General features: G+C 48.6%; 1 protein-coding gene across 2 annotated transcripts in view; it reads left to right on the top strand.

Moving 5' to 3' along the window:
- The window catches only part of ALOX5 (arachidonate 5-lipoxygenase), a 54,873-nt gene that overhangs the window by 22,546 nt on the left and 7,233 nt on the right, over positions 1 to 25,094 (top strand). For both annotated transcript variants that reach the window (XM_027111836.1, XM_027111837.1), the window contains exons 4-7: positions 6,599 to 6,721; positions 14,071 to 14,177; positions 16,154 to 16,326; positions 20,193 to 20,339. In XM_027111836.1, coding sequence (XP_026967637.1) covers positions 6,599 to 6,721; positions 14,071 to 14,177; positions 16,154 to 16,326; positions 20,193 to 20,339 — 550 coding nt within the window. The remainder of the gene's footprint in view (positions 1 to 6,598; positions 6,722 to 14,070; positions 14,178 to 16,153; positions 16,327 to 20,192; positions 20,340 to 25,094) is intronic.

The following is a 25,094-nucleotide window of genomic DNA, read 5'->3' as shown; positions in this document are numbered from 1 at the left end:
AAATAGAACTACCATATGACCCAGCAATCCCACTACTGGGCATATACCCTGAGAAAACCATAATTCAAAAAGAGTCATGTACCACAATGTTCATTGCAGCTCTATTTACAATAGCACATGGAAGCAACCTAAGTGTCCATCAACAGATGAATGGATAAAGAAGATGTGGCACATATATACAATGGAATATTACTCAGCCATAGAAAGAAATGAAATTGAGTTATTTGTAGTGAGGTGGATGGACCTAGAGACTGTCATACAGAGTGAAGTAAGTCAGAAAGAGAAAAACAAATACTGTATGCTAACACATATATATAGAATCTAAAAAATATAAAAAATGGTTCTGAAGAACCTAGGGGCAGGACAGGAATAAAGATGCAGATGTAGAGAATGGAGTTGAGGAAATGGGGAGGGGGAAGGGTAAGCTGGGACGAAGTGAGAGAGTGGCATGGACATATATACACTACCAAATGTAAAATAGATAGCTAGTGGGAAGCAGCTGCATAGCACAGGGAGATCAGCTTGGTGCTTTGTGTCCACCCAGAGGGGTGGGATAGGAGGGTGAGAGGGAGGGAGACGTAAGAGGGAAGAGATATGGGGATATATGTATATGTATAGCTGGTTCACTTTGTTATAAAGCAGAAACTAACACATCATTGTAAAGCAATTATACTCCAATAAAGATGTTTAAAGAAAAAAAAAGAATGACCAAATTCCCTTCCCTAAACTTTACAGTAATTTTCAATCCCACCAAAAGTATGTAAAAATATACTATTACCCATACGTTCACTAATACCTGATAACATCAATCTTTTAAATTTTTAACAATCCAGGAATCCTTAAGTAAGAGCCGCTGCTGTCTTAATCTGCATACCCCGACCACTGATGGCTTTAGCCTCTGCATTGCCTATTTATGTGCTTTATTTTCCTGTGGGTTTATTATTAATCTAAAGCAGCTCTTTATATATTAAGATTGTATCCCTTTGTTATATGTATAGTGTGTATCATTTGTCTTCAGTTGCTTTTGTCACAGGTTTTAGCTTTTTACTTTCTTAATGTATATATTCTTTTTCTTTGTAACTTTTGGGTTTCCTGCTTTGCTTAAGAAGGCCCTCCCCACCCCAGTGTTACATAAATTCTCATATTTTTGTCTAATATTTTTATAATTTTATTTTTAACTTTAGGCTTTTAATTCATCGGCTATGTATTTTTATACATGATGTGAAGTGGGGGTCAAATGTCCCTGGTATCATTTATTACATAATGTTTCTTCCTGCTGCTTTGGGATGACACCCACAGCGCATGGAGCTGGTGTGGTGACCCTGTGCATGGGCTCTGCCGCCAGTGCTGGGCTCAGCTCCCACTTAACTGCCACACTCTGTCCTGTGAAAATTGTGTAATCTCTTTGTGCCTCAATTCCCCCATCTGTAAAATGGGGGAAATAATAGTACCACTTCCTAAGGATTTTGGAAAGAATTAAATAGGTTACACCATGAAAACACACAGACTAGTATTTGACACATAAAAAGCACTGGATAAATATTAGCTAGTTTTGTATTATATCCACATATTTTCTTGGGTCTGTTTTTCTACTCCATGGCCCAGTGCCATCTTTTGGTTACCAGAACTTTCTAATAAATGTGAATAGGTGTTATGTTATCTTACTGTTCTTTTTAAAGTTTTTCATGATGAGAATCGCTTTGAATGACATGTGTGTCCTGTAGTGACATTTTAATAATGTTTCATCTTTCCACCCATTTAGATCTTGTGTGATGTCCTTCAATAGAATTTCTACTTTTTCTTCATGAAGTTCTTTCACCTTTCTGGTCACTTTATACCAAGGGAAACTATAGCTTTTGCCATTCTAAGTAGGGTGTTTTTCCATTTGCCAATGAATATTGCTGGGATAAAGATAATACTCATTATTTAATATTTACTTTGTATTGACACCTTACTAAATTATTTTATTGTCTCCTTTTTAAAAAAAATAAATTTATTTGTTTATTTATTTATGGCTGTGTTGGGTCTTGGTTGCTGTGCGCGGGCTTTCTCTAGTTGTGGCGAGCAGGAACTACTCCTCATTGCGGTGCGGGGGCTTCTCTTGTTGCAGAGCACTGGCTCTAGGCGCACAGGCTTCAGTAGTTGTGGCACGCGGGCTCTAGAGCGCAGGCTCAGTAGTTGTGGTGCACGGGCCCAGCTGTTCCGCGGCATGTGGGATGCTCCCAGACCAGGGCTCGAACCCATGTCCCCTGCATTAGCAGGCGGTTTCCAAACCACCGCACCACCAGGGAAGTCCAATATTGTCTCTATTTTTAAGTGAGTCTTTTTAATTGACCAGTTATTTGATCATATTATGTAAATGATGATACTTTTGTCTCTTAGTTTACATTATTACATCACTGATAATTTTTTCTTATTGCCAAAACAAAGTAACAGTAGCAAGGATGAACATCCTTTCTGGGTCTTGATTTTTGAGCAAATGCCTTTGATATTTTTATTTGTTCAATATATTTGCTATTGTTTTCTAATAAACACTCTTTACTATATTTAGGAACTTCTTTGTTCATTCTAATGTCATTTTTGTTTGGCTGAACTTGTTCAATTAATATATGAAAGGGTGAGTAATATATGCAGGTAATATAATGTCTGAGTCCATACTTGATATAAGAGGCTTAAATGATTATGTAAAAAAGTCTGTAAACACCTTACACTATCTCCCCATTTTCAGTATGGCAAATGAGAAACCTAGTGATAGTTTCGTTATTTTCCTTTTCCCAGAAGCTTGTGAGTTTGTGGAACCATCTCTCCTCTCTCTCTTTCCCTTTCTCAATCCCCGCTCCGTCTCCACAGCATTCTCCTCTTTGACATTTTACAATTTAATCAGTATATATCTAGGAATGTCTTTTTTTTTTTTTTTTTTTTTTTGGCGGTACACGGGCCTCTCACTGTTGTGGCCTCTCCCGTTGCGGAGCACAGGCTCCGGACGCGCAGGCTCATCGGCCATGGCTCACGGGCCCAGCCGCTCCGCGGCACGCGGGATCCTCCTGGACTGGGGCACGAACCCGTGTCCCCTGCATCGACAGACTCTCAACCACTGCGCCACCAGGGAAGCCCTAGGAATGTCTTTTTTTTTCCTTTCTTCTTTTTTCCTGCCTAGGATTTACTCAGAAAATTGAGGTCCCTTCAGCTTAAGGAAGTTTTTCTCCTATTTCTTTGGTTTTTACTTCTCCATGTATCCCTGTCTCTCCTCTGGAACTCTCTCTGCACATCAAATCTTCTATATCTGGTTTTCATGTCTCCTATGTTTTCTTCCATGACTTCCACTTCTTTGTGTATTTGTGTTGCATTTCCTTCCATTTGTCACAGAGTAGTGTCTGGCACATAACAGGCACTCAATAATTAGTTACTGAGTGAACAGATTTTGTCTTCCAGCAGACCAATCAGATCTCACAGTGACTATTACTCTTTTTTTCCATTTTTCTATGGAATATTCAATTCCAAAATCATGTTTTGTGGTTGCAGAAAGTCTTTTTAGATTTTAATTGCATCTCCTTAAGAATTCTCTCTCTCTCTCTCTCTTTTTAAAATTAAATGTCTTTTCTGCTTCTTCCTTCCTCCCTTCTGCCTGGTTGTTCAATTTGGTCTTTCCAATGGAGTATGATTTTTTTCTTTGCCTATTTATCTGTGGGTATGAAGGCCTTTGGCTCCTATGCATATCAGCCTGTCAGGCCTCTCAGGCAACAGTGCCTGCAGTGGAAGGAACATAGGTATTTGTTTCAGGTGCCAGTAGTAAACTAGCTGGCAAACTGTGCTGTCTCCATGCAGTGAGAGGCCATTGTCTCCTGACCTCCTGAGGTGGGGCACTTTGGAGGCTGGGGGTCAGCAGGAAGGTGGGGTCTTGAAATGTGCTCCAAGTAAACTCTACCCTTAAGAAAACGTGAATGTATTTGCTGGCCCATCTCTCCTCATTGGGTTCAGTGCTTCCATACTGAAGAAATCCAGCTCTACTCAGCTCTTCAAATTAATTAGAGCCCTACTTCCCAGTGGCTAGGAAAAGATGGTTAGGAATATTTAAATTGATTTGACCAACAGTAATTAAGTAATCGACAATTAATACCAGTGGGGCTACCAGATGACTGCCTCAATTTTACACGTATATTGGAGATACCTTAAATCATTTTCTAAAACAAAGGGAAAAAAGTCAATAAATTAATTGACGTTTGTGCATTCATCCACATTTTTACCCTGGTTAATGTTAATCCAGGATTGGTGTTAATACAGACAACAAAAATAGAAGGTTTTTTTAATGTCTAGGAAAAGAGAACGTTGTTAGTAAACTAACTAACAGCGAGAAATGTAGGTTCTATACAACAGAAAACGCTTTTCAAAATGCATTTTGAGTGATCATATGAGTGATCATATCCAGTTCCTGTTCACCTCTGATGATACTAATGAGAGGCTTACTGGGCCAACAGGATACCTCAAAAAACGTGGTGGAATTTTTGTGACAATAAAAGTACAAGATGATATTAAAGGGCCTTAAGACTTTTAAAAAATAATTATTAGAGTATAGTTGATTTACAATGTTGTGTTAGTCTCAGGTGTACAGCAAAGTGAATCAGTTATACATATACCTATATCCACTCCTTTTTTTTTTTAGATTCTTTTCCCAAATAGGCCAGTACAGAGCACTGAGTAGAGTTCCCTGTGCTATACAACAGGTTCTTATTAGTTATATATTTTATATATAATGGTGTGTGTATGTCGATCCCAATCTCCCAACTTATCCCTCCCCCCATCCCCTGGTAACCATAAGTTTGTTTTCTATATCCGTGACTCTACTTCTGTTTGTAAATAAGTTCATTTGTACCCTTTTTTTTAGATTCCACATATAAGCGCCATCATATGTTGTCTTTTTGTGTCTGACTTATTCACTCAGTGTGACAATCTCTAGGTCCATCCATATTGCTGCAAATGGCACTATTTTGTTCTTTTAATGGCTGAGTAATATTCCATTGTATGTATGGACCACATCTTCTTTATCCATTCCTCTGTTGTTGGACATTCAGGTTGCTTCCATGTCCTAAGACTTTTTAACGACCTAAACTCTCAGTGTTTTACTTCCCTCTTATAAGAGAGATTAGATTAAAAAGGAATACAGGCTTCCCTGGTGGTGCAGTGGTTGAGAGTCTGCTTGCCGATACAGGGGACGCGGGTTCGTGCCCCGGTCCGGGAAGATCCCACATGCTGCGGAGCAGCTAGGCCTGTGAGCCATGGCTGCTGAGCCTGCACGTCCGGAGCCTGTGCTCCGCAACGGGAGAGGCCACAACAGTGAGAGGCCCGCGTACCGCAAAAAAGGAATACAAATGGAAAAACTGAAATCCCAGAATGTAAATTTTGGTTTTTAAACAAATGTAAGATCATTTAAATAAATAAAAGATCATTCTCCCCACCCTAAAATAAACTAACAGATATTTGGTTTGGTTTGGTTTGGTTTGGTTTTTCAATAAACAAAAAGAAAAGTAAAATTTAAAAAACAAACTTAAATGCCCAATGCTACAGGATAAATTTTAAGGACACCAGGCTCTACAAATTTTGGCCGGGTAGAGTGCACAGCCTGTCTTTGAGGGGAGCTGGGTCTTATTTGTTTTTTTTTAATTTATCTATTTTATTTATTTATTTTTGGCTGCATTGGGTCTTCTTTGCTGCGTGTGGGCTTTCTCTACTTGCGGCAAGTGGGGGCTACTCTTCTTTGTGGTGCTCGTGCTTCTCCATTGCGGTGGCTTCTCTTGTTGCGGAGCACAGACTCTAGGCACGCGGGCTTCAGTAGTTGTGACACGTGGGCTCAGTAGTTGTGTCTCACGGACTCTAGAGTGCAGGCTCAGTAGTTGTGGTGCACAGGCTTAGTTGCTCTGAGGCATGTGGGATCTTCCCGGACCAGGGCTCGAACCCGTGTCCCCTACATTGGCAGGCGGATTCTTAACCACTGTGCCACCAGGGAAGTCCCGGGGAGCTGTTTTGATTATAACAATCTCTGAACCTGCTATTGGCATCAGTCTGTGCCTGGAAGTCCTCACCAACCTCCCTGCTGACTCATGCCCCCTTTGGGAAGGCATGACCGCTGTCCCCTTTCCCTCGACCACCACACACAATACAGGGGTGATGACCAAGCTGGTAGGATGTTGGATGTCTAGGTCAAATGTGATGGGGCAACCTTAACCACTTCCACCTCCAGGGACCAGCAAGGCAGCTCTGTGCTGGGGAGACATCGCCCTTGAATGTCACCTCAAATAAATGAGGTCTTCTGATGCTCTCTGTACACACTGGTGTGCACCTACCATTCACCACCCCTCTGCTGTAATCCCAGCTTCAGGTTTAGGGAACCTCAGGCTTCCCACTTTGAGACTCAGGGCACAGCAAGGTGGGGGGACACCAGACCTTGCGAGGCATCCCAGTACCTCGCCAGGCACACGCTCAGCTAAAGCATGGTGACCTTATGGGCACATCCTCAGACCACACAGGCAGCCTTCAGCCTGAGGGCCCAACCCAAAAGCCAGACATTTAACCCAGTTTTCTTCTCCTTCCTTTTCACGCCCAGATGGATGGAGTGGAACCCTGGCTTCCCCTTGAGTATCGATGCCAAATGCCACAAGGATTTACCCAGAGATATCCAGTTCGATAGTGAGAAGGGAGTAGACTTTGTTCTGAACTACTCTAAAGCGTAAGTGTTCAAGAACTCGAGGATGCTGGGCAGCCCTCCAGCGGCTGGGGCCGGCGGCGGAACCCTCATTCCTCCCCTTGTGGTGGCCTTGGGCTGGGGAATCAACTCAGCCGAGCAACTCTTCCCCAATCGTTTGATTGTATCTCGGCAATAGCATGGATCCTTAATGCACAATCAAATCACAGGGAAACCTGTATCTAAACAAATTTACAGACTGTAGGACTCCAGACACCAAACAGCTGCTTTCAGCCCGGAGTGGAGGTCTTTACTTGGAGTGCCCCATCCCCATCCACAGCTCATCTCCCCTTGGGCTAGTTCAAGGGTAAACAGTGTCCAGGATGTCACCCAGCTGGTAGGGCATTGCGGTAATAATGACCAACATGCCTGTGCTGATCACTTACATGCATCCCCGTTCATCTTTCACTACGACCCCACGAGGCAGGCGCAGATCTTATCCCCATTCTGCAGTTGAGGAATACGTGGAATAAGGAAGTACAATACCTTGCCCAGTAGCCCCTGCTAATAAACGGCAGAGATCCGAGTCCTGTGCTCCTTCTTGGCGGCTGAATTATTACACGGTTTTCAAAGACTCCCTGGGTGCTCATTACCAACACGGAGCCCCAGCCCTACCTCAGGGCTAGTGGAGGGGCATTTGAATCTGTCCTCTGATACTTTAGGGAATTCTCACAGTCATGCAAATTTGGAAAACCCTAAATCCGTGGTCATGCAACCTGACCAAGCCTTGGACGGCCCTGAGGAGATCCAGCACCTCCCGGTGCCCAGCACCCCCTACCACCAGGGTGAGAGTCTCCCAGGGTGGGCGCTGGCCTTGGGTTGGCATAACCAGGAGGCAGACAGGTGGAGAAGCACCAACCCAGTTAGCTTCTGTGGTAGCATTTGCTTAGCTGCATAGCTGCTCCACTCAAGAAGTTGCCTCATTTGGTCGAACTTCTGTAAAGAAAGGGTGGGAGGCCACACACTCAGGCCTTCCTCTTTGGGGCATTTGAGAAAAACCCTACACACACACACACACACAGACACACACACACACACACACACACACACACACACACAGCCTCACAATCAGACTCCGCAGGGAATCCCCTCACATCACAGAGACTGGGATGCATTTGTCTCCCTGCAGCTGCATCTCCATGGGAGGGAGGAAGTAATAAGGGCCTGACACTTAATAAGCCTCTACTAAGTGCCAGGCTGTAGGTGTGGGTGCTTTCTGTATAGAATCGTCTGTTTTAACCTTCACAGCAACCCCAGGAAATAGGTACTGTTTTTAACCATCTCCAGGTAAGTAAACTGAGGCTCTGCCAGGTCCAGGCCAAGGAATTTGCCGAAGGTCGTTTCAGCAGGAATTGGCAAAACCAGGATTTGAATCCAGGTCTATTGGGGTTCGAAACTGGGGATTTTCTTCCCTGCTACTACTGAGATCAAATGGAGAGTAAAATTAAAACCAAACCACTAGATTAGTAATGCAGCAGTACCCAACACCTGGCTCCCTGGAAACATCAGGGCAATCATATGTCTCATTTCCTACCCAGGGGTTAGCATTATTGAGTCAAAGCCATGTGGCTTTAGGAGAGCAGAGTCCAGACCAGATGATACAAGAAGGACAGAAGGCCCTTGTAAAAGGGGCAGTTTGGAGAGAAAACGATAATGATAGAGAGGCAGCAAGGTCAGAAGAGATGATACTGCTTTGGGGAGTAGTGCCACCTCTGCTTAGTAATGGTGGGGGAGTGGATGGATGGATGGATGGTTGGTGAGTGGAGGGATGGATAGTGGATGGTGGATGGAGGGATGGTGGAGTGAAAGCCAGGCTGTGCCTTTCTTATGTCTGCTCAGTGTTCCTTAGGTCATTGTCATCTTTTATCTCAGGATCCCAGCACAGCAGCTGCCACAGGATAGGTGCTCAGTAAACCCTTTCAAAATGAATCGAGTGTGGCCTTTGTGGCCACCTCACAGGCCCTCACTTCACACACACACACACACACACACGCACACACACACAATCACACACTTACCTTTTCCTTCTCACGTATCCCCATCATAGCCAACAGCATCCTAGATCAGTGGTTCTCGGTCCTGACTGTGCATTTAATATTAAGACTCCGTGCCACCTCACTGCAGCCAGGCTGTTATGCCAGCATTTGCAGCACAGGCATGAGTATATTTTAAAAGCTCCTTGGGGGATTCTAATGTGCAACCAGGATTGAAACCACTGGCCTTGATGCCTCCCTTGGCCTCACCCTCCATCCAGGTGAATGTGGGATCATGTCCATCCCCTGGGTCTCAGTGTGCATGTCCTCCTTTCTCAGCTCCGCCATGTCTCCCCAGAATGTTCAGGAACATTCTTCTACCTGCTTCCCCAGGCTCCATCCCACACAGAAATTGGAAGTTCATTCCCAAGTACATGTATAGTTTGTTGGCGGCTCCTTCTACAAAGCAAATATAATTCTTTGACTCGCCTACCTAAAATCCTTCAGTGATTACCCCAACCACAGGGGTCTCTGCCCAGCCTTCTCTCTTGCCCCCAGATGCACAGGACACCCCAGCCATGTGTGTCCAGAGCTGGGGGTCTTCGTGTCCCCTTGTCTTTGCCTCGCTGTTTTCTCTGCCTCAAATGCCCTTTTTCCCTTCTTTGCCTGGCCAAGTCCAACTCATCATTTTTCAGGACTGGAATAAGGTGCCCCTTCTCCCAGAAGCTCCTAGAAGCCCCAGGTCTGAGGGAGGCTTCCTCCCCTGTGCTCCCCAGTATGGGCCACACAGGCCACCATCTCTCCAGCAATACCATAGCCCATCTTTCTCTACATCTTCCATGTTACTTGGCCCCTTGAGCTGCAAACTATTTGGCAGGACCAGAGCAAAGAAATCCTGAGATGGGCCCTCAGCCCCACCTGGCATAGCCCAGCTGGGGTGGTCAGCTGAGCACCAGCTCTGTTGGCACAGTGAACCAAGGACCATGCGGTCCTAAGAAGGAGAGAAGAGACACAGCCTCTGCCTTTGAGGAGGATGAGTCAAGGGGACTGGGCCTCAGGGAAGCAGGTCAGAGGGACCCCACCCCGGGAGATGAGGGATTCATGGGAGAGGGCTCTGGGCCAGTGGAAGGTGAGCCTAAGGAAGCTGGTGAACTTCCTTGAGACTTGGTGTCTTCATCTAAAAAATGAGACCATAGCTCCCACTCCAGGCTGTTGTGAGAATATTAAGGAACCACATATGTCAACCCTGCACAGAGAAGGTTCTCCCTAAAGACAGCATTAGTCTTCACTCATTCCCAGTAATGAGGTCAGGCCAGCCAGGACCCACTTCTCCAGCATCACCTGCTGAGCACTTGCTCCCTCAGATCGACCTCTGCCCCCAAGGGCTCATAGAGGGACCCTTCCTCTGTTTGGTGTTATCTCACTATGGGGTCCAGGAAGCCTTCACAGCAGGACACCTAGGCTGGCCTTGCAGCTAACCAGACGGTTGGGAGCCTGGAGAAGCAGGACTCGGCTGCTCTGGCAGAGGGAGCATCACATGTAAAGGCTGGGTGTGGCTGGGCCTACTCACAGAACCACGTGGGTGGTGGAATTTCATGTTGTCGTCAAAGGAGGAGCAGCTTATCTGTTTAATCACCACTCACCGTTTGCAGCCTGGAGCTTTGATTGCAGGAGGTTGGCGGGACTGGTAAGGGAATGTTCTCTTCAAAGGAAATTGAGAAAGAGAGCTTCCTTCCCAGTAGAGGAGAACAGTGCAGAAATGTGACTGAGTTCGGGAGAGATGACCAGACCAGGGTGCTTGGGTCCTCACCCACCGGACATTTCTCATCAGATGAGATCGGGGTCGGGGGGGCAGCTCCTGGGAGGGGCATCCTTCTCCTTGGGGTCTGGATTTGCAGTGTTGGATGAGAAACAGGGAGAGGTGAGGGAAATCAGAGCCACATTGCAGAAGGTAGACCTGGCAGCCTTTGAGGGTCAGATGAGCGAGCCCAGCAGTGGGGAAAAACAAAGACAGGGAACAGGAGAGTAGGGAGGACTTCGGGATGTGGTGTGGATGTCCCGGGATCCAGTTGAAATTCAGGTCAAAATGGGGAGAGGCCGAGGGGAGAACCCAAGGCACCCTTGACACTGTACCTCTGGCTTATAGGCAGAGTGGGGTGGTCATCAGAAAGGAAAGCTGGACAAGAAGTGGTGAAGAGGAAGATGAGTGCAGTCAGGGGGCATGTTGACGTTCAGAGCCCTGTCCGGCCTCCGATAGTGAGGCCAAGGGTAGAGTGGGATGGGTAGGCCCGGGGCTAAGCAGAGAGGCTTCAGGGAGCGTTGAGGCCAAGCAAGGTTGGGAGCCCTGCAAGGGACGGGGGAGAGGGGGTCGAGGGCCAGATAGAGGCTTTGTTTGGGGACAGGGAGAAGAGTGTGGTCCGAAGGCAATAAGTCTTCCCACCCCTGCTCCAGCCCCACAGACCAGTCACCCACTGCTTGCGTGAAGTCAGACAAAATTACATGAATGGTAGCTCTTTGAAAGGAGCTGGTGGCATAGAGAAGGAAAGAGCAGGCCGCAAGATGAAGAGCAGGAAGCTAGAGAGAAAAGATGGGCTTCCTTGCCCATGAGGAGGGCTGGGGTGAGAGCGAGAGAGGGAGAGATGATGGCACGGGAGCAGGGAAGCCGAGGGAACTTGTTCTCTTGACTTTGGAAGCCAAAGCCAGGAGTTTTGCGGGAAGAAGTCCCCACACCCTCCTACTGTCACCCCAGCTCAGAAACAAGTTGGCTGCACATCACCAAAGCACTCAGAAAATAGGATTCTCCCCTTTAACTTCACGAATGCCACCCAAATCCTTGGATCTCCTTGGTAATCGTTAAAGTCATCTCCTCCTAGTTCTAACCGATCCCTGTATGTCTGTATATCAACCCTATTTACCTATGCTGAATTCTGTTACAGAATCAGAGATGTGTCCCATTGGAAAATAAATTTGTTGGGGAAAATGTAGGGGGAATAAAATTCCCACCTAAAAGTTAGACCTGGAAATTTTTACTTATATTTGCTAAAGTAGCAGTTTTTTGTTAAAAATGGATCATAAAATAAAGGTATAAGTTAACACAAATCATAAAGTAATGTTTCCTTTAAAAAGGGTTTGCTTTATAATTAAATTAATTTGGAAAACATTGCAACCTTTCCAGCAATGGTTCTCAAGTTATAGCTTGCATCAGAATCCCCTGGAGGGCCTGTTAAAATCTGGACTTAGAGACCCACCCCTAGAGTTTCTGATTAGGGAAGGCTGAGGTGGGGCCTGAGACTCTGCATTTCTAATGACATCCTGGGGGTGCTGATGCTGCTGGCCCACCAACCACACTCGGGGTAGCAAGGTTATACTTTGCTTTCCTGGGGGAAGAAAACCTATTAATCTATTCAAAGTATAGCAACAAGTATCAACTCATCTCTAATTACCCTTTAAAAGCAAAAGGTCACCTTATTTAGAGCCTGGAGAGCAGCGATTGTTTCTGACTCTAGTCTGCGCCATCTTGGGAGAGTTATTTAAGTTTTTTTGACCCATTTCCTTCCTATAAAATGAGGCTGGTGCTGCCTAACTGCTAGAATTGTTATGAGATTTAAACGAACTCACGTAGGCAGTGCCTCTGCGGTGCGGGCTAGCACAGTGTAGACCTAGTATCTAGTATCTCCATTCTGGATGCTCGGGAGGACTTTGTCCTCATTCCTGAGCCCAAGGAAGGAGACTGACCAGGGAGCCACCTTCTCAGGCTCTGTTACTGCCTGTTTGCTGGCTCTTCTGGGCTTCTTACATTCCCAGGGGAACTGGCCCAGAGGAGGCTACCTGCTGCTTGTCCTTTGACAAATGCAAATTGAGCTCCTGGGGGTGGGGGCCTGAGATGAATCAAAAGTGGTCCCTTGGTCCCAGCTCCAAGAAGCTCACAGTCTAGTGGAGACCAAGCTATGGACAGCTCATCATGATAGTATGTGGTAGATATTCCTTTGGAAAAGAGCACTGGGAAAACTTGAGGCAGGGAGGAAGCTCTGAGGAGGCAGCATCAGAAAAAAGCTTTCTAAGAGAGAAGCCCAACCTGGGTCTTGAAGGATGCATAGGAGTTCACCACGCTGATTGGAGGAGTGGAGGGGATGGCTTTCAGGGCGGTGAGAACTCCGTGATCCAGGAGGACCAGAGTGGGGGCCTGTGTAGGGAAGTGGAGCTGAGGCTGCCAACGCAGAGAGCTGGGCAAGGATCCCAGCCTTTACTGGGGGGGGGTGGGCGGTGCAGGACCATGGGGGTTTGAAGCAGGGATGAAGTCCATGGGGGTCAGCATTTTAGTGTCAAGGAAAAAGGGGTTGGTTGTCAGATGCTTCAGCGAGATCAGGGGAGTTTAGAGCTGACTCTTTAGGTACAGCCACTAGGATGTGACACACAGTGCCCCGGGTGAGAGCACTCAAGGAGGGCAGAGAGGAGAGGAAGTAAAGAGGAGCCAGACGCAAAGATTCTTAGGTGAACTGAGTGTGAAGGAAGAAAGGGATGAATGAATTAAGCAGAAGGACCCCAGGAGGGAGAGGGCAAAGTTCTGTGCCGTAGCCTGGATTGTGAACTTGTCCACTGGTCCCTCCAGAACACCACAGTTTACGGCTGCAGAAGTTAATATTAACAGTAAGTGATAATCATGGTACTAGTCGCTAATATTTGTTGAACTCATTTTACAAATCAATGCTTTCTATATATCATGTCAGCCCTGTGAGGCAGGGACAGTTATTGTACCCGTTTCATGGATGAGGAAACTGAGGCACAGAAGGTTAGGGATTTGCCCAAGGCCATATGGCTGGGAAGAGATGGAGCTGGGATCTTCGGCCAGGCCCTTAACACTCTGTGCTGCCTGCATCCATCTCAGCTGCCCTCTCTGGCCTTGCATATGGACTCCTCAGCACAAGGCAAAGAGCCAAGGTTAGGCAGAAAGTAAATGAGGCTTAAATTCCACTAAACTGCTTATCCCCCCAAATCCAGGAGACTCGGGAGAGCAGCTACATAGGAGATAACGGTGCTCTGTCCCTGGAAGCTTGCATCAATTTGGGGCAGCAAAAAGTCTGATGAATGAATGAATGAAGGCACAGACCAGAGCCCGTGTGAATGGGAAGAGAGCACTGTAGACTGCTGTCGAGGACAGGCGACTGGTCTCTTTCTTAGGGGAAACGCAGAAGGAAGAGCATGGGCATGGGTGCCAGTTTCTGTCAGCCAATCAGCTGCCCCCTTGGAGCTGCCCTGGGTTCAAGTCCCCTAGAGGCCCCATGAGGCCAGGGTGCGGAGGGGCTTGGCAGGGGACAGGTGAGGCCAGAGCGTGCAGGGGCGCCGCCGTGTCTCGGTCTGCAGGATGGAGAACCTGTTCATCAACCGCTTCATGCACATGTTCCAGTCTTCCTGGAGCGACTTCGCTGACTTTGAGAAAATCTTCCTCAGGATCAGCAACACTATTTCTGGTGAGTGTGCTTTGGGGGCTCTTATGGTGCTGGGGAGCCTTGCCTGGGCGTGGGAAAGGGCTGCTCCACCCACTCCAGCACGAGGCCTCCCTGTGCCCCAGGCCAGCACTGCCTGCACCCACACAGTACGCTCCACTGGGCATCACCCTCACGGCCAGAGGTTTCTCCTCCTTGGATGTCCAGTGTTGAGCACCCTCAACCTCATTTCACCATCGAAAGTCTCATAAATATCAACACTTTTTCTTTAAATAAATCAATCATTTATGATGCTTCTGAACAGAGAAAAGGCAGGAGTTAGCTTGTTTTTTAAGCATTTACGTGAAAGCAACTGTGGGTTCCTTTGGACTAGGATGTATTTGGTAGAACAGTAGCATCATAACTGCCAGGGATGGCACAGGAAGGACCACACAGCAACAGAAAGATTAGGAGACATTAAGGAGACAAGCAAGGGGGGAAACTGCCTTCACAAACTTCTCCCCAGGGTGCCCCCTGCTCCCCTCCTTCTCCCTCATCCTAGGGCCCCTGCTTCCTGGGCACAAGGACCTGGGTTTTTTCTTTTCTTTTCTTTTTCTATAGGTACAGTGTTGTACAACAGACCTCTAGAACATACTCATCTTAACTGAAACTTCACGCCATGGATTAGTAACTCCCCACAACACCTCCCTAGCAACAACCACACTGTGCTGCTCTTTGATTCTATTGAGCTGGACTAATTCAGATGCTTCATATAAGTGGAACCATGCAGTACTTGTCCTTCTGTGACTGGGTTATTTCACTTAGCATCATGTCCTCCAGGTTCACCCATGCTGTCACATATTGTGAATGTCCATCTTTTTTAAGGCTGAATAGTATTCCATTGTATGTATATACCACATTTTCTTTATTCATCCCTCTGTAGATGAGCATTTAGGTGGTTTCCACATCTTGGCTGTTATGAATTGTGCTGCAAGGAACATGAGGGTGCAGCTATCTTTTCAAGATCCTGATTTCAATTCTTTGGGTTAAATACCCAGAAGTGGGATTGCTGGATCATGTGGCAGTTCTATTTTTAACTTTTCGAGGAAACTCCACACTGTTTTCCATAGCAACTGTGCATCCTGAATTCCCACCAACTGTGCACAAGGGCTCCAACTTCTCCATGGCCTCACCAACACTTGTCTTTTTTTTTTAATAATAGAATCCTGACAGGTGTGAGGTGCTATCTCACTGTGGTTTTGATTTGCATTTCACTGGTGACTAGTGATGTTGAGCATTCTTTCCTATACCTGCTGGCCATCTGTATGTCGTCTTCAGAGAAATGTCTGTTCAAATCCTTTGTCCAGGGTTTCCCTGGTGGCGCAGTGGTTGAGAGTCCGCCTGCCGATGCAGGGGACACGGGTTCGTGCCCCGGTCCAGGAAGATCTCACATGCCGCGGAGCGGCTGCACCCGTGAGCCATGGCCGCTGGGCCTGCGCGTCCGGAGCCTGTGCTCTGCAACAGGAGAGGCCACAACAGTCAGAGGCCCGTGTACCGCAAAAACAAACAAACAAAAAATCCTTTGTCCATTTTTTAATCTGGTTATTGGTGTTTTTGCTATTGAGTTGTAGGAGTTCCTTATATATTTTGAAGATTAAACTTTTATCAGATATATGGTTCGCACAGATTTTCTCCGATTCTGTAGGTTGTCTTTTCACTCTGTTGATTGTTTCCTTTGCTGTGCAGAAAGCTTTTTAGTTTGATGCAATCCCATTTGTCTATTTTTGTTTTTGTGCTTGAGAAAGGGGTTACCCAGGAACCTTCTGAGCCACTAAGGGCCAGCTCAGGGAGGATGGGGTGGTGTCATGGCCTGACCTAGTGGTCAAGCAGTTGGGCATGGTGGGCTGTCCACTGAGTGCCTGGGAGAGGGGACCCGGCAAGGACTCTGGCCCTCCGCTAGCATCAGGAAGACCTCAGCCCGGCTCAGAACTCAGGCTGAGCTCCAATTCTCTCCTCCATAGAGCAGGTTATGAATCACTGGCAAGAAGACTTAATGTTTGGCTACCAGTTCCTGAACGGCTGCAACCCTGTGTTGATCCAGCGCTGCGTGAAGCTGCCAGAGAATCTCCCGGTTACCACAGAGATGGTGGAGTGCAGCCTGGAGCGGCAGCTCACCTTGGAGCAGGAGGTTGAGGTAGAACCTGGTTGGCTGGAGACGGTGGCCTGGGCCAGAGGCTCAGCTCAGGTGGCCAGGTCCTACTCTGTTGGGCAGAAACCACTTCCTGCTGGCCATTGCTCGCTGGCCCCCAGGCTGCTACCTCCAGGCTCATCTGTCTGGCTGATGGCAAGATCGACTGCCCTCAGTGAAGTGACCTCTTCCTTTTCCTGAGCATTTATGAAAACTGTCTTGTCCAGCATGGGTGGAGGAATTGAGAGGGATATTTCCCCGTGATGTGCAGGTCTTAGAGCATAATATCAATATTTTCAATATCAATATCACGATTAAAAGAGCTCCCTCTAACTAAGGGCCTGTTGTGGGCCAGGCATTGTGAGAGATGCTTTACACACAGGACCATCAATTGTTACCCACCTTGCAAAGGTAAAGAAACTGGAGAAAAAAGCAAGCCTTGCATCAAAAAAAAAAAAAAAAAAAAGAAACAAAAAGGAGAACACTGATGGAACTTTTGACTTCCTAATTAGAAGTGTTGGTCTTCTGCTTCTGTCCTCACCCTCTCCCCAGCCCTTCTCCTGGCCCTTGTCTGCAGGGTCAGCCTTCTCCAGTTCCAGGACTATTGTAGTCTTGAGACAGAAAGGGGTTCAAAGCTCCTCCTCTGGTAGGACTCAGCGTCAGCCGCCTTCCATGCCAGGAGCTTGAGGCTCTGGGAACTGGCCTTAGTCTCCCATCAGTTGGCCCATTCCCACTAAAGCCAGGATGACCAGGCCTCCTGCCACCTGCCCCAGGTGTCTAGGCGGCCTTCTGCTGTTTCCAGTCACCCTGTCTTGCTTGCTCAGCTCACCATGGGGCCCCAGAAAGAGAGCGATGGTCAGTGCCGTCTGTGGACAGACCTCCCAGCCCTCACACCCTGCCCACCTGACTCTGGAGGGCCACCTGCCCAGCTGAAGTCCCCAGGTAGGGCTCCTGCCCCACCTGGTCATGTGGACAGGTGACAACCTGTCCCCACGTAGACAGGCACACACAGCAGTTCTCCCCTGTAGATTTAATTGCTGGACGTAGTAACATTGATTCAGTGCTGTTGGTTTCAAACTTCAAATCAGAGAATCACTGAATCTTAAAAGCCAGAGAATCCTAGAACTGGAAGGGACTGAGCGTCCAGCCACCCTGGCAGGGGGACAGCCTCCGCGCAGGAGTCCTTGCCACCACAATGGTCGTCTTTCCTTCGAGTTATGGTCTTGATACTCAGCTGTGGTTTTGGTGGTGAAGCAATAATCCAATAGCCACCATTGACTGGAGTCTTACACACACACCACCCGTCTCTTACACATACATCGCTCCATCCCCTACAATATGGTTCTTAATTCCCACAGTCATTTCTGCTACTTCTCTTTGGCAGCATCTTATGATCTACATTAAGTTTGTGGCCTACTAAAACTCCAAAGTTTTTTTCTTTTAATCTTTACCTATGCAATTATTCTTTACAACATGAATAGAGAAATTCTACCCCTGTTGTTTTTGAGTATCGTCACAACTCTTCAAGAGTGTTTTAGTTCTTAGACTTTATATTAGGATTTTGTAGTTTCAAGTCACAAAGATCATAAGAAGTGCATTGGTTGAGGCAACAGCAAGAAGCAAAGCGAGGGGACTTCCCTGGTGGCACAGTGGATAAGACAATATGCTCCCAGTGCAGGGGGCCCGGGTTCGATCCCTGGTCAGGGAACTAGATCCCACATGCATGTCGCAACTAAGAGTTCACATGCCACAACTAAGGAGCCCATGTGCTGCAACTAAGACCTGGTGCAACCAAATAAATAAATAAGTTTTTTTAAAAAAGAAGAAGCAAAGCGACTAGCTCAGGCATAGCTGGGTCCTAGGTTCAGGTAATCCATTGGCATCATTTCTCCATTTCTCAATTCTCTGCCTCTGTTGGATTTTTTTTCTTAGGAAGGTGTCCTTTTGTGGAGGTAAAGATGACCACCAACAGCTTCAGACTTACCTTCCACCATTTTAGCAAACATTACCCAATCCCAGAAAGAAAGTCCCTGTTTCCCAACACTTCCAGCAAGTGTCATGGGTCCAGCTTGGGATAATTCCCTGAACCAATCGCTATGGTCAGGAGAATGGACTATGTCGACCAAAAGGAGAGGACAGGAATACCAGACAAGCAAGACCACCAGCATCTTCTACAGAACCTAGAATATCAACTGAGAGATAGGGTTGGTGCTCTCACTTTCCAGCAGGATGAAACTGAGGCCCAGAGAGAGGAGGTGGCCTGGAATAACAGAGAAATGCCCCATAGGCAGACCCAAACCCCAGGCCCCCGGGTTCCCAGGGCCTCCCTTTAGCCTTTCATTCATCATGTTAAACAACCTGGGTCGGCTCAAGATTTGATCGGCAGCCATTTCTTCTGCACAGTGGTCACTGATGGCCACATCCGCTCTGAAAGGCATTTGTCCAGCCCATCACAGAAGCCCAGCCAACCCTGTGCCCACCGGGACTAGTGTCTCCAACTTCTGGCCAAGGTGTCCCAAGGGGCCATCACTTGCTATCCTGGAAGCAGCCTCTCCCCACTTCCCTCTGCCCTGGCTGGCCGAGGGCACCATCCCCTCCTTCCCCGACCCCGTCCCACTCCTGCCCTGAATGCATCTCGAGCAGACTGCTCGGAGCTCATCACCGGTGTCAGACAACTGCCAGGGTCCTCTGCGTCTGAAAAAAGGAGGAAGGTGATGGCCAGGCTTTGAGCTTCTCTAGTGCCTTGGTCCCCTCAAGCGCTTGCACAGTGGCCCCCGCGCGCCCTCTGTAGGCAGAGTCGTGGACGTGCAACTGACTTGAGCACCTGTTGACCAGTGTCCACCGTACTGTAGACCCGACCCCCTTCCCCAGCCGGACCGCAACCCCTGCCTCCATTGCTAGCTTAAAACACAAAAGGCTTTAGAAGAAGCGCTGCTTGTCCTGCACCCGAACTCTTCCAGCTCTGGCGAAAGGAGCCCTTGCGGCCCTCAGCTTAAGCTCCCTCTAGGGGACTCAAGTGTAGTCTGGGGTGGGCGGCTTTCTACCTTCCCCAAATCCCAGGTGCATATTTGTTTTATATTGAAGTATGATATTCACGGAAAAGGGCACGAATCAGGAGTGGCAGCAAGCCCAATGACTTTGCACCTTACCCCGCTGTGCCACCAGCCTCAGACCAGGACACAGAGCACACACAACCCTTGCAGACTCCCCCCCCCCCCCCCCCCTTGCCCCCCCCCCCCCCCCCCCCCCCCACCCCCCACACACCCCCCGCCCCCCCCCCCCCCCCCCGCCCTTGTAGACCTCCTCACCCCTGAAGACCCACGTCTAAAGACCTCCCCCGGCCCTGACGACCCCCTCCTGACGCGGTGGACGCCTACTTTTGTAGACCCCACCCCTCAGAGCCTTCCACCTGCGAACCTGCCCCCTTTCCGTCTCTCCTCCCAAGGGTGGCCCTGGTCCTGACCCTGACACTGAGTTTACCCAGCTTGAACTCTCTGTAAGTGGAGTCCTGCAGCATCACTCTTGGCATTTGACTTCTCTCATTTATTTCATCTAAACTCTGCCTACTTTCTTCTTCTTAAACTGTGTCCTTCCGGGTGATCTTTCAACATCCTTCACGAGGGTCAGGCAGACTTCGGGTACAGCAAGTGCGGAAGAGCCACTGCCATTCCTTCACCTTACTGAGCCCACCGCAACCTGTGAAAACTGATGTCAGTCAGCCTTTGAGTTAGAGGACCAAGAACTTTACAAATTTCTGAGCTCCACTGAGTTGCCAGGGCAGCCAGAGCCCCCTTTCCCTCCCTCTGTGCCTGGTTGCTGGGTCCATCTCAGGCTGCAACTGACTTGCATGTATTTCCTCCTGCCTCTTACAGCTGGGGAACATCTTCATCGTGGACTTCAAGCTGTTGGATGGCATCGATGTCAACAAAACAGACCCCTGCACTCTGCAGTTTCTTGCTGCGCCCATCTGCTTGCTGTACAAGAATCTGGCCAACAAGATTGTCCCCATTGCCATCCAGGTAGGCTGAGGGGACCTGTTCTCTTCCCGGGCGGCTCTACCCTCAGCAGTCAGGGCTCAGGGAGGATTTCCTGGGTGGCACCACCAAAGCTCTAGGAGGAGAAGGCAGCTCTGCCTTGAGTGTCCTCCTGAAGGCTTTTCCAGGTAGACAGGAAAAACAGGAACTTAGGGCTTCCTGCCAGTCCTGGAGAGGGCTGACCACAATGGGCAGAAAGGGCTCCACTCCCCAAGATACCCTTGAGAACTTCCTGGTTCTGAGGAGGACCTGCCTTGGGATAGCACACTGGGCTCCCCACCCCAGCGTCGTGACCAGCCCCAAATCAAAACGCCAGCAGAGCCCAGGCAAGTGAGGCTGTGAGCTGAGCTGGAAGCTGAGGCTGCCAAGAGGGGACCATGGAGTTCAGGAACTGTTCCCGTCCTGAGATGCTCCCTTCATGTGCCCCGGGGTTCTTGTCTCCACCAGAGATGATGGAGAAGGAGGCCACTGCAACACTGTGGGAGCTGGTATGCAGACAGCAGGAAACCACACCCGGGCCAGGATGAGGTGTGGGTCCATGAACGGGGGAGGCTGCACAGGGGCCCCTAAGGGGAAGGCAGACAAGCACTCAGCAAACAGTACTTTGAGTCAGCCATGAACCAGGCATTGAGTGCCGTGGGCGTAATAGCAGCTAGTTTTGCCAGATGTTAACCGCCAAGGCTATTGCAAGGGTTTGCCTACACACAACCCCTTGGATTCTGAAATCTAAAAAATTCTAAAGCTCTTAGACTTACCAAAAATGTGTAGCAAATTCATTGGCAGCAAAGCTTGCTGTGAACCAACAGGAGAGGCTATTTAAGAGGCTTTCTCTCACTTAGTATGAAATGCATACGTTTCACTGCAGAAATACTAACATATTTGAGTGTAAAATGTTGTGTTGCCCCAGACCCAGGGAGGGGGAGAGAGGTGTCACATGATGAAATGGACACACTGCTAAAATCCTAAAAATTATGAATTCTGAAACATTTGGCCACCAGGGTTTCAGATCAGGACCTACCTTTATTTATGTAACTGTCACTACAACCCTCTGAGTAGGCAGGCACTAGTGCTACCGATCATTTTAAGCAGATAAGGAAACCAAGGCACAGGGGTAGTCAGCGGCAGAGCTGAGGCTCGAGCCAGGCCTTCTGGCTCCAAAGTTCATGCCTCACCAGTCTCCCAGTCTCTGGGGCACCTCTCCTCCAAAGGAGTGCCCAGGCTGCTATCAGAAAGAAGCCCTATGCTTCAGAAACTGATGCAAAAGGTAAAGGGACAAGTGATGGAGAAGTCAGCCAAGCTAGGAACCTTGTTCACCACTCTCAGGCACCTCTGAAGCAGCCTGTCCTCCAGAGACCTTTTATGTCCAGACCATGGACTATTACGCCACCTTTACAACCAATAAATTAGATCTATCCCAGCTGACCTGAGTCAGCTATGAGTTAACAGCAGAAAGCAAGATACAGAGTAGAGATTATACGATCTCTTCTATGTCAACTGAATGCAAGGAAAGGGCCCACCACAGATGTGACCAGATACTCTTGTGGGCATGGGGAGTCGCAGAAGGACACAGGTCACCAGGTTGGGAACATTGGGATGGAACTGGCTGGGGCACAGGTGAGCAAAAGAAAGTAGCAACAGACTTGATTATAACGCTAATCAATGTGTGGAAAATTGCACAAATATGCATATATGCAAAGAGGCTGGATTATGAAATGTTTTCTTTCTTTCTTGTGCTCTTCTGTAATGATTGGAATTTTTTACGGTAAGTATATAATCTTTCCTAATCAGAAACAAAAGGCTACATCCTTATCACCACCCCTCCCAAAATTTAAACACAGAACACCAAGCGTTCTGGAGTTCCACAGCATCACTAACAGCCTGGAGGGGAGTGGGGAGGGTGGGAAGAATGTGTGGGAGGGAAGGCCCAAATCGGAGTGACCTGCAAGGCTGGTGTAAGAGTTCCGGATGATAGCAAGTGAGGGTCTGGACTAAGCAGTGAGAGTGGAGAGAAAGGCCAGAGGCACTGCCAAGGAGTAGGCAGAGCACTGGGTCCCTTCCCAGCTCAGCTGTTTACCAGTTTGTGACTTGGGAGAGCTGCTAAACCACTCTGAGCCTCAGTTTCCCCCTATGTAAAATGGGAATGTCAAGGAATACCTGCTTTGCAGGGCCACGGTGAGGGATAAATGAGATAGTACAAGTATAGCCCCTAGCATGCCGCAGAGGGTCTCCTTGGCCACAGAGCATGCACCAGAGCCTAGCAGGCATCCTACCTGCTCTGCCAGCAGAGTCAGGTATGGGTGGGGCCGCGCAGTCAGTGCAAAATAGCGAAGCACTGGGAGGGGCGGGGCAGGGGGCTGGGGAAGGGGGGGGGGGGCAGGGCAATAAGAGGGGCGGGACAGGGGGGGCGGCAGGGGAGGGGCCAGGGTAGAGGTGGGGCAGTGGGGAGCCTGAGAGCTGGGACTGTTAAAAGGGGCTGGAGTGTTGTTCTATGAAAACATGGTTTCAGAGTTCGCAGACCTCCTAATTTTCCAAGAAAACCTATTAATCCAGATTTTTATGTGAAAGTACTGATATTTAAAGGTTGACAACTAATTGCATTCACAAACAAACAAAAATATTGTGAAGGTCAAACTCTGCTCTCCTTGCACTGCTCTGTCCTGGGTGAGCAGGCCCGGGGTGGGCTGTCTAGAGCCGGTCTGTCCAGCGTGGGAGCCCCTGGCCATCCACGGCTCTAGAGCCCTTGAGATGTGGTTAGCCCCTACCAAGGCGCTCTGGAAGTGCAAAATACACACCTGATTTTGAAGACTTAGAACGAGAAAAAAAAATAGAATTTTTATTATTTACATGTTGCAATGACATTTTAGAGAGATTGGGTAGAATAAAATTGTATTATTAACATAAAGTTCACCCGTTGGTTTTTATTTTTATTACTGTGGCTGTTACTGAGCAGGACCCTAAGGAGCCTTCCCACGACAGCCCCCCCGCCCCCCATGTCCTCCGCCTCAAAGAACTGTACATGAGTTTACGAACAATTAACATAGAGATAATGAGAAGGGTCCTGGCGGGCGCCTCCCGGCTGTCTCTGCTCTAGGTGAGCACTAGGGGACGCTGCGGCAGTGCGCTGTGAGGGGCCCCCGGCAGCTGCGCGGCTGCGGGAGCGGCTCGTTCAGCAGCTCCGGGTCTGGCTCTCAGCCTGCGTCCGCCGAGTCCCGGGGAGATTGGAAGCCGAGAGCGCGGGCGCTGCACTGCTGCTCTGCGGCTCGAGGCTCCGGCTCGAGCTCGTGCTGGAAGGGGCGCAGCTTCTCCTGACAGTGCTGCTTGTGGGCGCACCAGTCCTTCCGCGGGCACTGGGAGCCACAGTAGTGAGCCAGCTGGCAGCGGCCCCTGATGTTGAACTCCCGGAGCTGCTTCTCGGTCATCGCCCAGGGAGGGGAACGGCGCTCGTAGCAGGTGCAGGGAGTCTCCTCCTCTTGCACCATGTCCCCGTTGGTGTTATAGTACCGGGTTACATTCAGGACGGGGAACTGCTCCGCTATGGGGTCCGTGGGAAGCTGCTGAATTGCAAGCCAATATAAGCTTTGCTCCCTTCACTTGCTCGAGGTCTCTGACTTTGGGCCGCCAACCCCACGGTACGAGCTGCAGGTTGTCCAGGCGACTGTCCACAGTGACAGCATTGAGATGCATCACCTGAAACGGGGAGCGATGCCCCAGCCCCACCTCCCCATCGCTCCCACAGCAGCTCAGGAAGGAGCCTTCCTGACCCTCTTGCTTGGTTTTTGTCAAGGGCATATACAAGTATCTTAGCACCATTTCCATCCGCGTCTACTTCCATCCAGGCCTCAAAGGAGTAGCCCTCCACCAGCAGGGATGTTCTGCTCATCTATCAGTGTGTACTTGGTCCTCATCTGACTGCCTCTGCTCCTCTCTCCCAGCAAAAGCTCCCACCGCTGGTGATGGGAACAAGGTTCCCATTCAGGTTAAGGTCTGTGGCTGGTGCAGCTGCACAGCTGGCTCTTTTCCAGAGATTGTGGTGAAGGAAAATGCAGCATTTATTGCAGGGCCCCAAGCAAGGAGTCCAGGCAGCTAGTGGTCAAAAGGCCCCAAACTTCCCAATGGCTTTCAGGGAAAGGTTTTTAAAGACAGGGTGAGAGAGCGGGTTTGTGGGATGTGTGATCAGCTCATGGACATTCTTCTGATTGGTTGGTGGTGAGGTAATCGGGAGTCAGCATCAGCCTTCTGGTTCCAACTGGTCTGGGGTCTGTGTGCTTGTGGGCAGCATACAGTTAATTTCTTCCACCTGCTGGGGGTTTCAGTATCTGCAAAACAGCTCAAAGTATATGGCTCAGAATATTATCTATAGCCCTTGAGGAGCAACTAAAGTTCCTTGACTTTGTTTTAATGGCTAAAGTATATTATTTTATCTTGCTTGACTGTTTTCCTTTATTTCTGCATTTTCTCACTTCTCTGATTAAATTTATTCTTTGGAACTCAGGGAAGGCCTAGGAGGCTAAAGTTTTTCTATAGACAAGAGGCAGGCAGAGGACATGGAGGGGATCTGTCCTGGAAAGACCCCCATAGGGTCCTGCTTGGTTACAGGGCTACCTGAAAATTTTAAATTCCACCTGTGGCTTGCATTATATTTCTATTGGACCTCATCTCTGTTTTTGAGGGAGAGACAGGGAAATTACCTTCCAAAATACTTAGCATGACCTTGAGGACCCAAATTGGTCTGGCTCCCCC

The sequence above is a fragment of the Aethalodelphis obliquidens genome, unplaced genomic scaffold (assembly GCF_003676395.1).
Source record: "Aethalodelphis obliquidens isolate GAN/ISIS:26980383/991018 unplaced genomic scaffold, ASM367639v1 scaffold11, whole genome shotgun sequence".
In the NCBI taxonomy this organism is placed as follows: Eukaryota; Metazoa; Chordata; class Mammalia; order Artiodactyla; family Delphinidae; genus Aethalodelphis; species Aethalodelphis obliquidens.
This window is presented reverse-complemented; position numbering and strand designations above follow the sequence as displayed.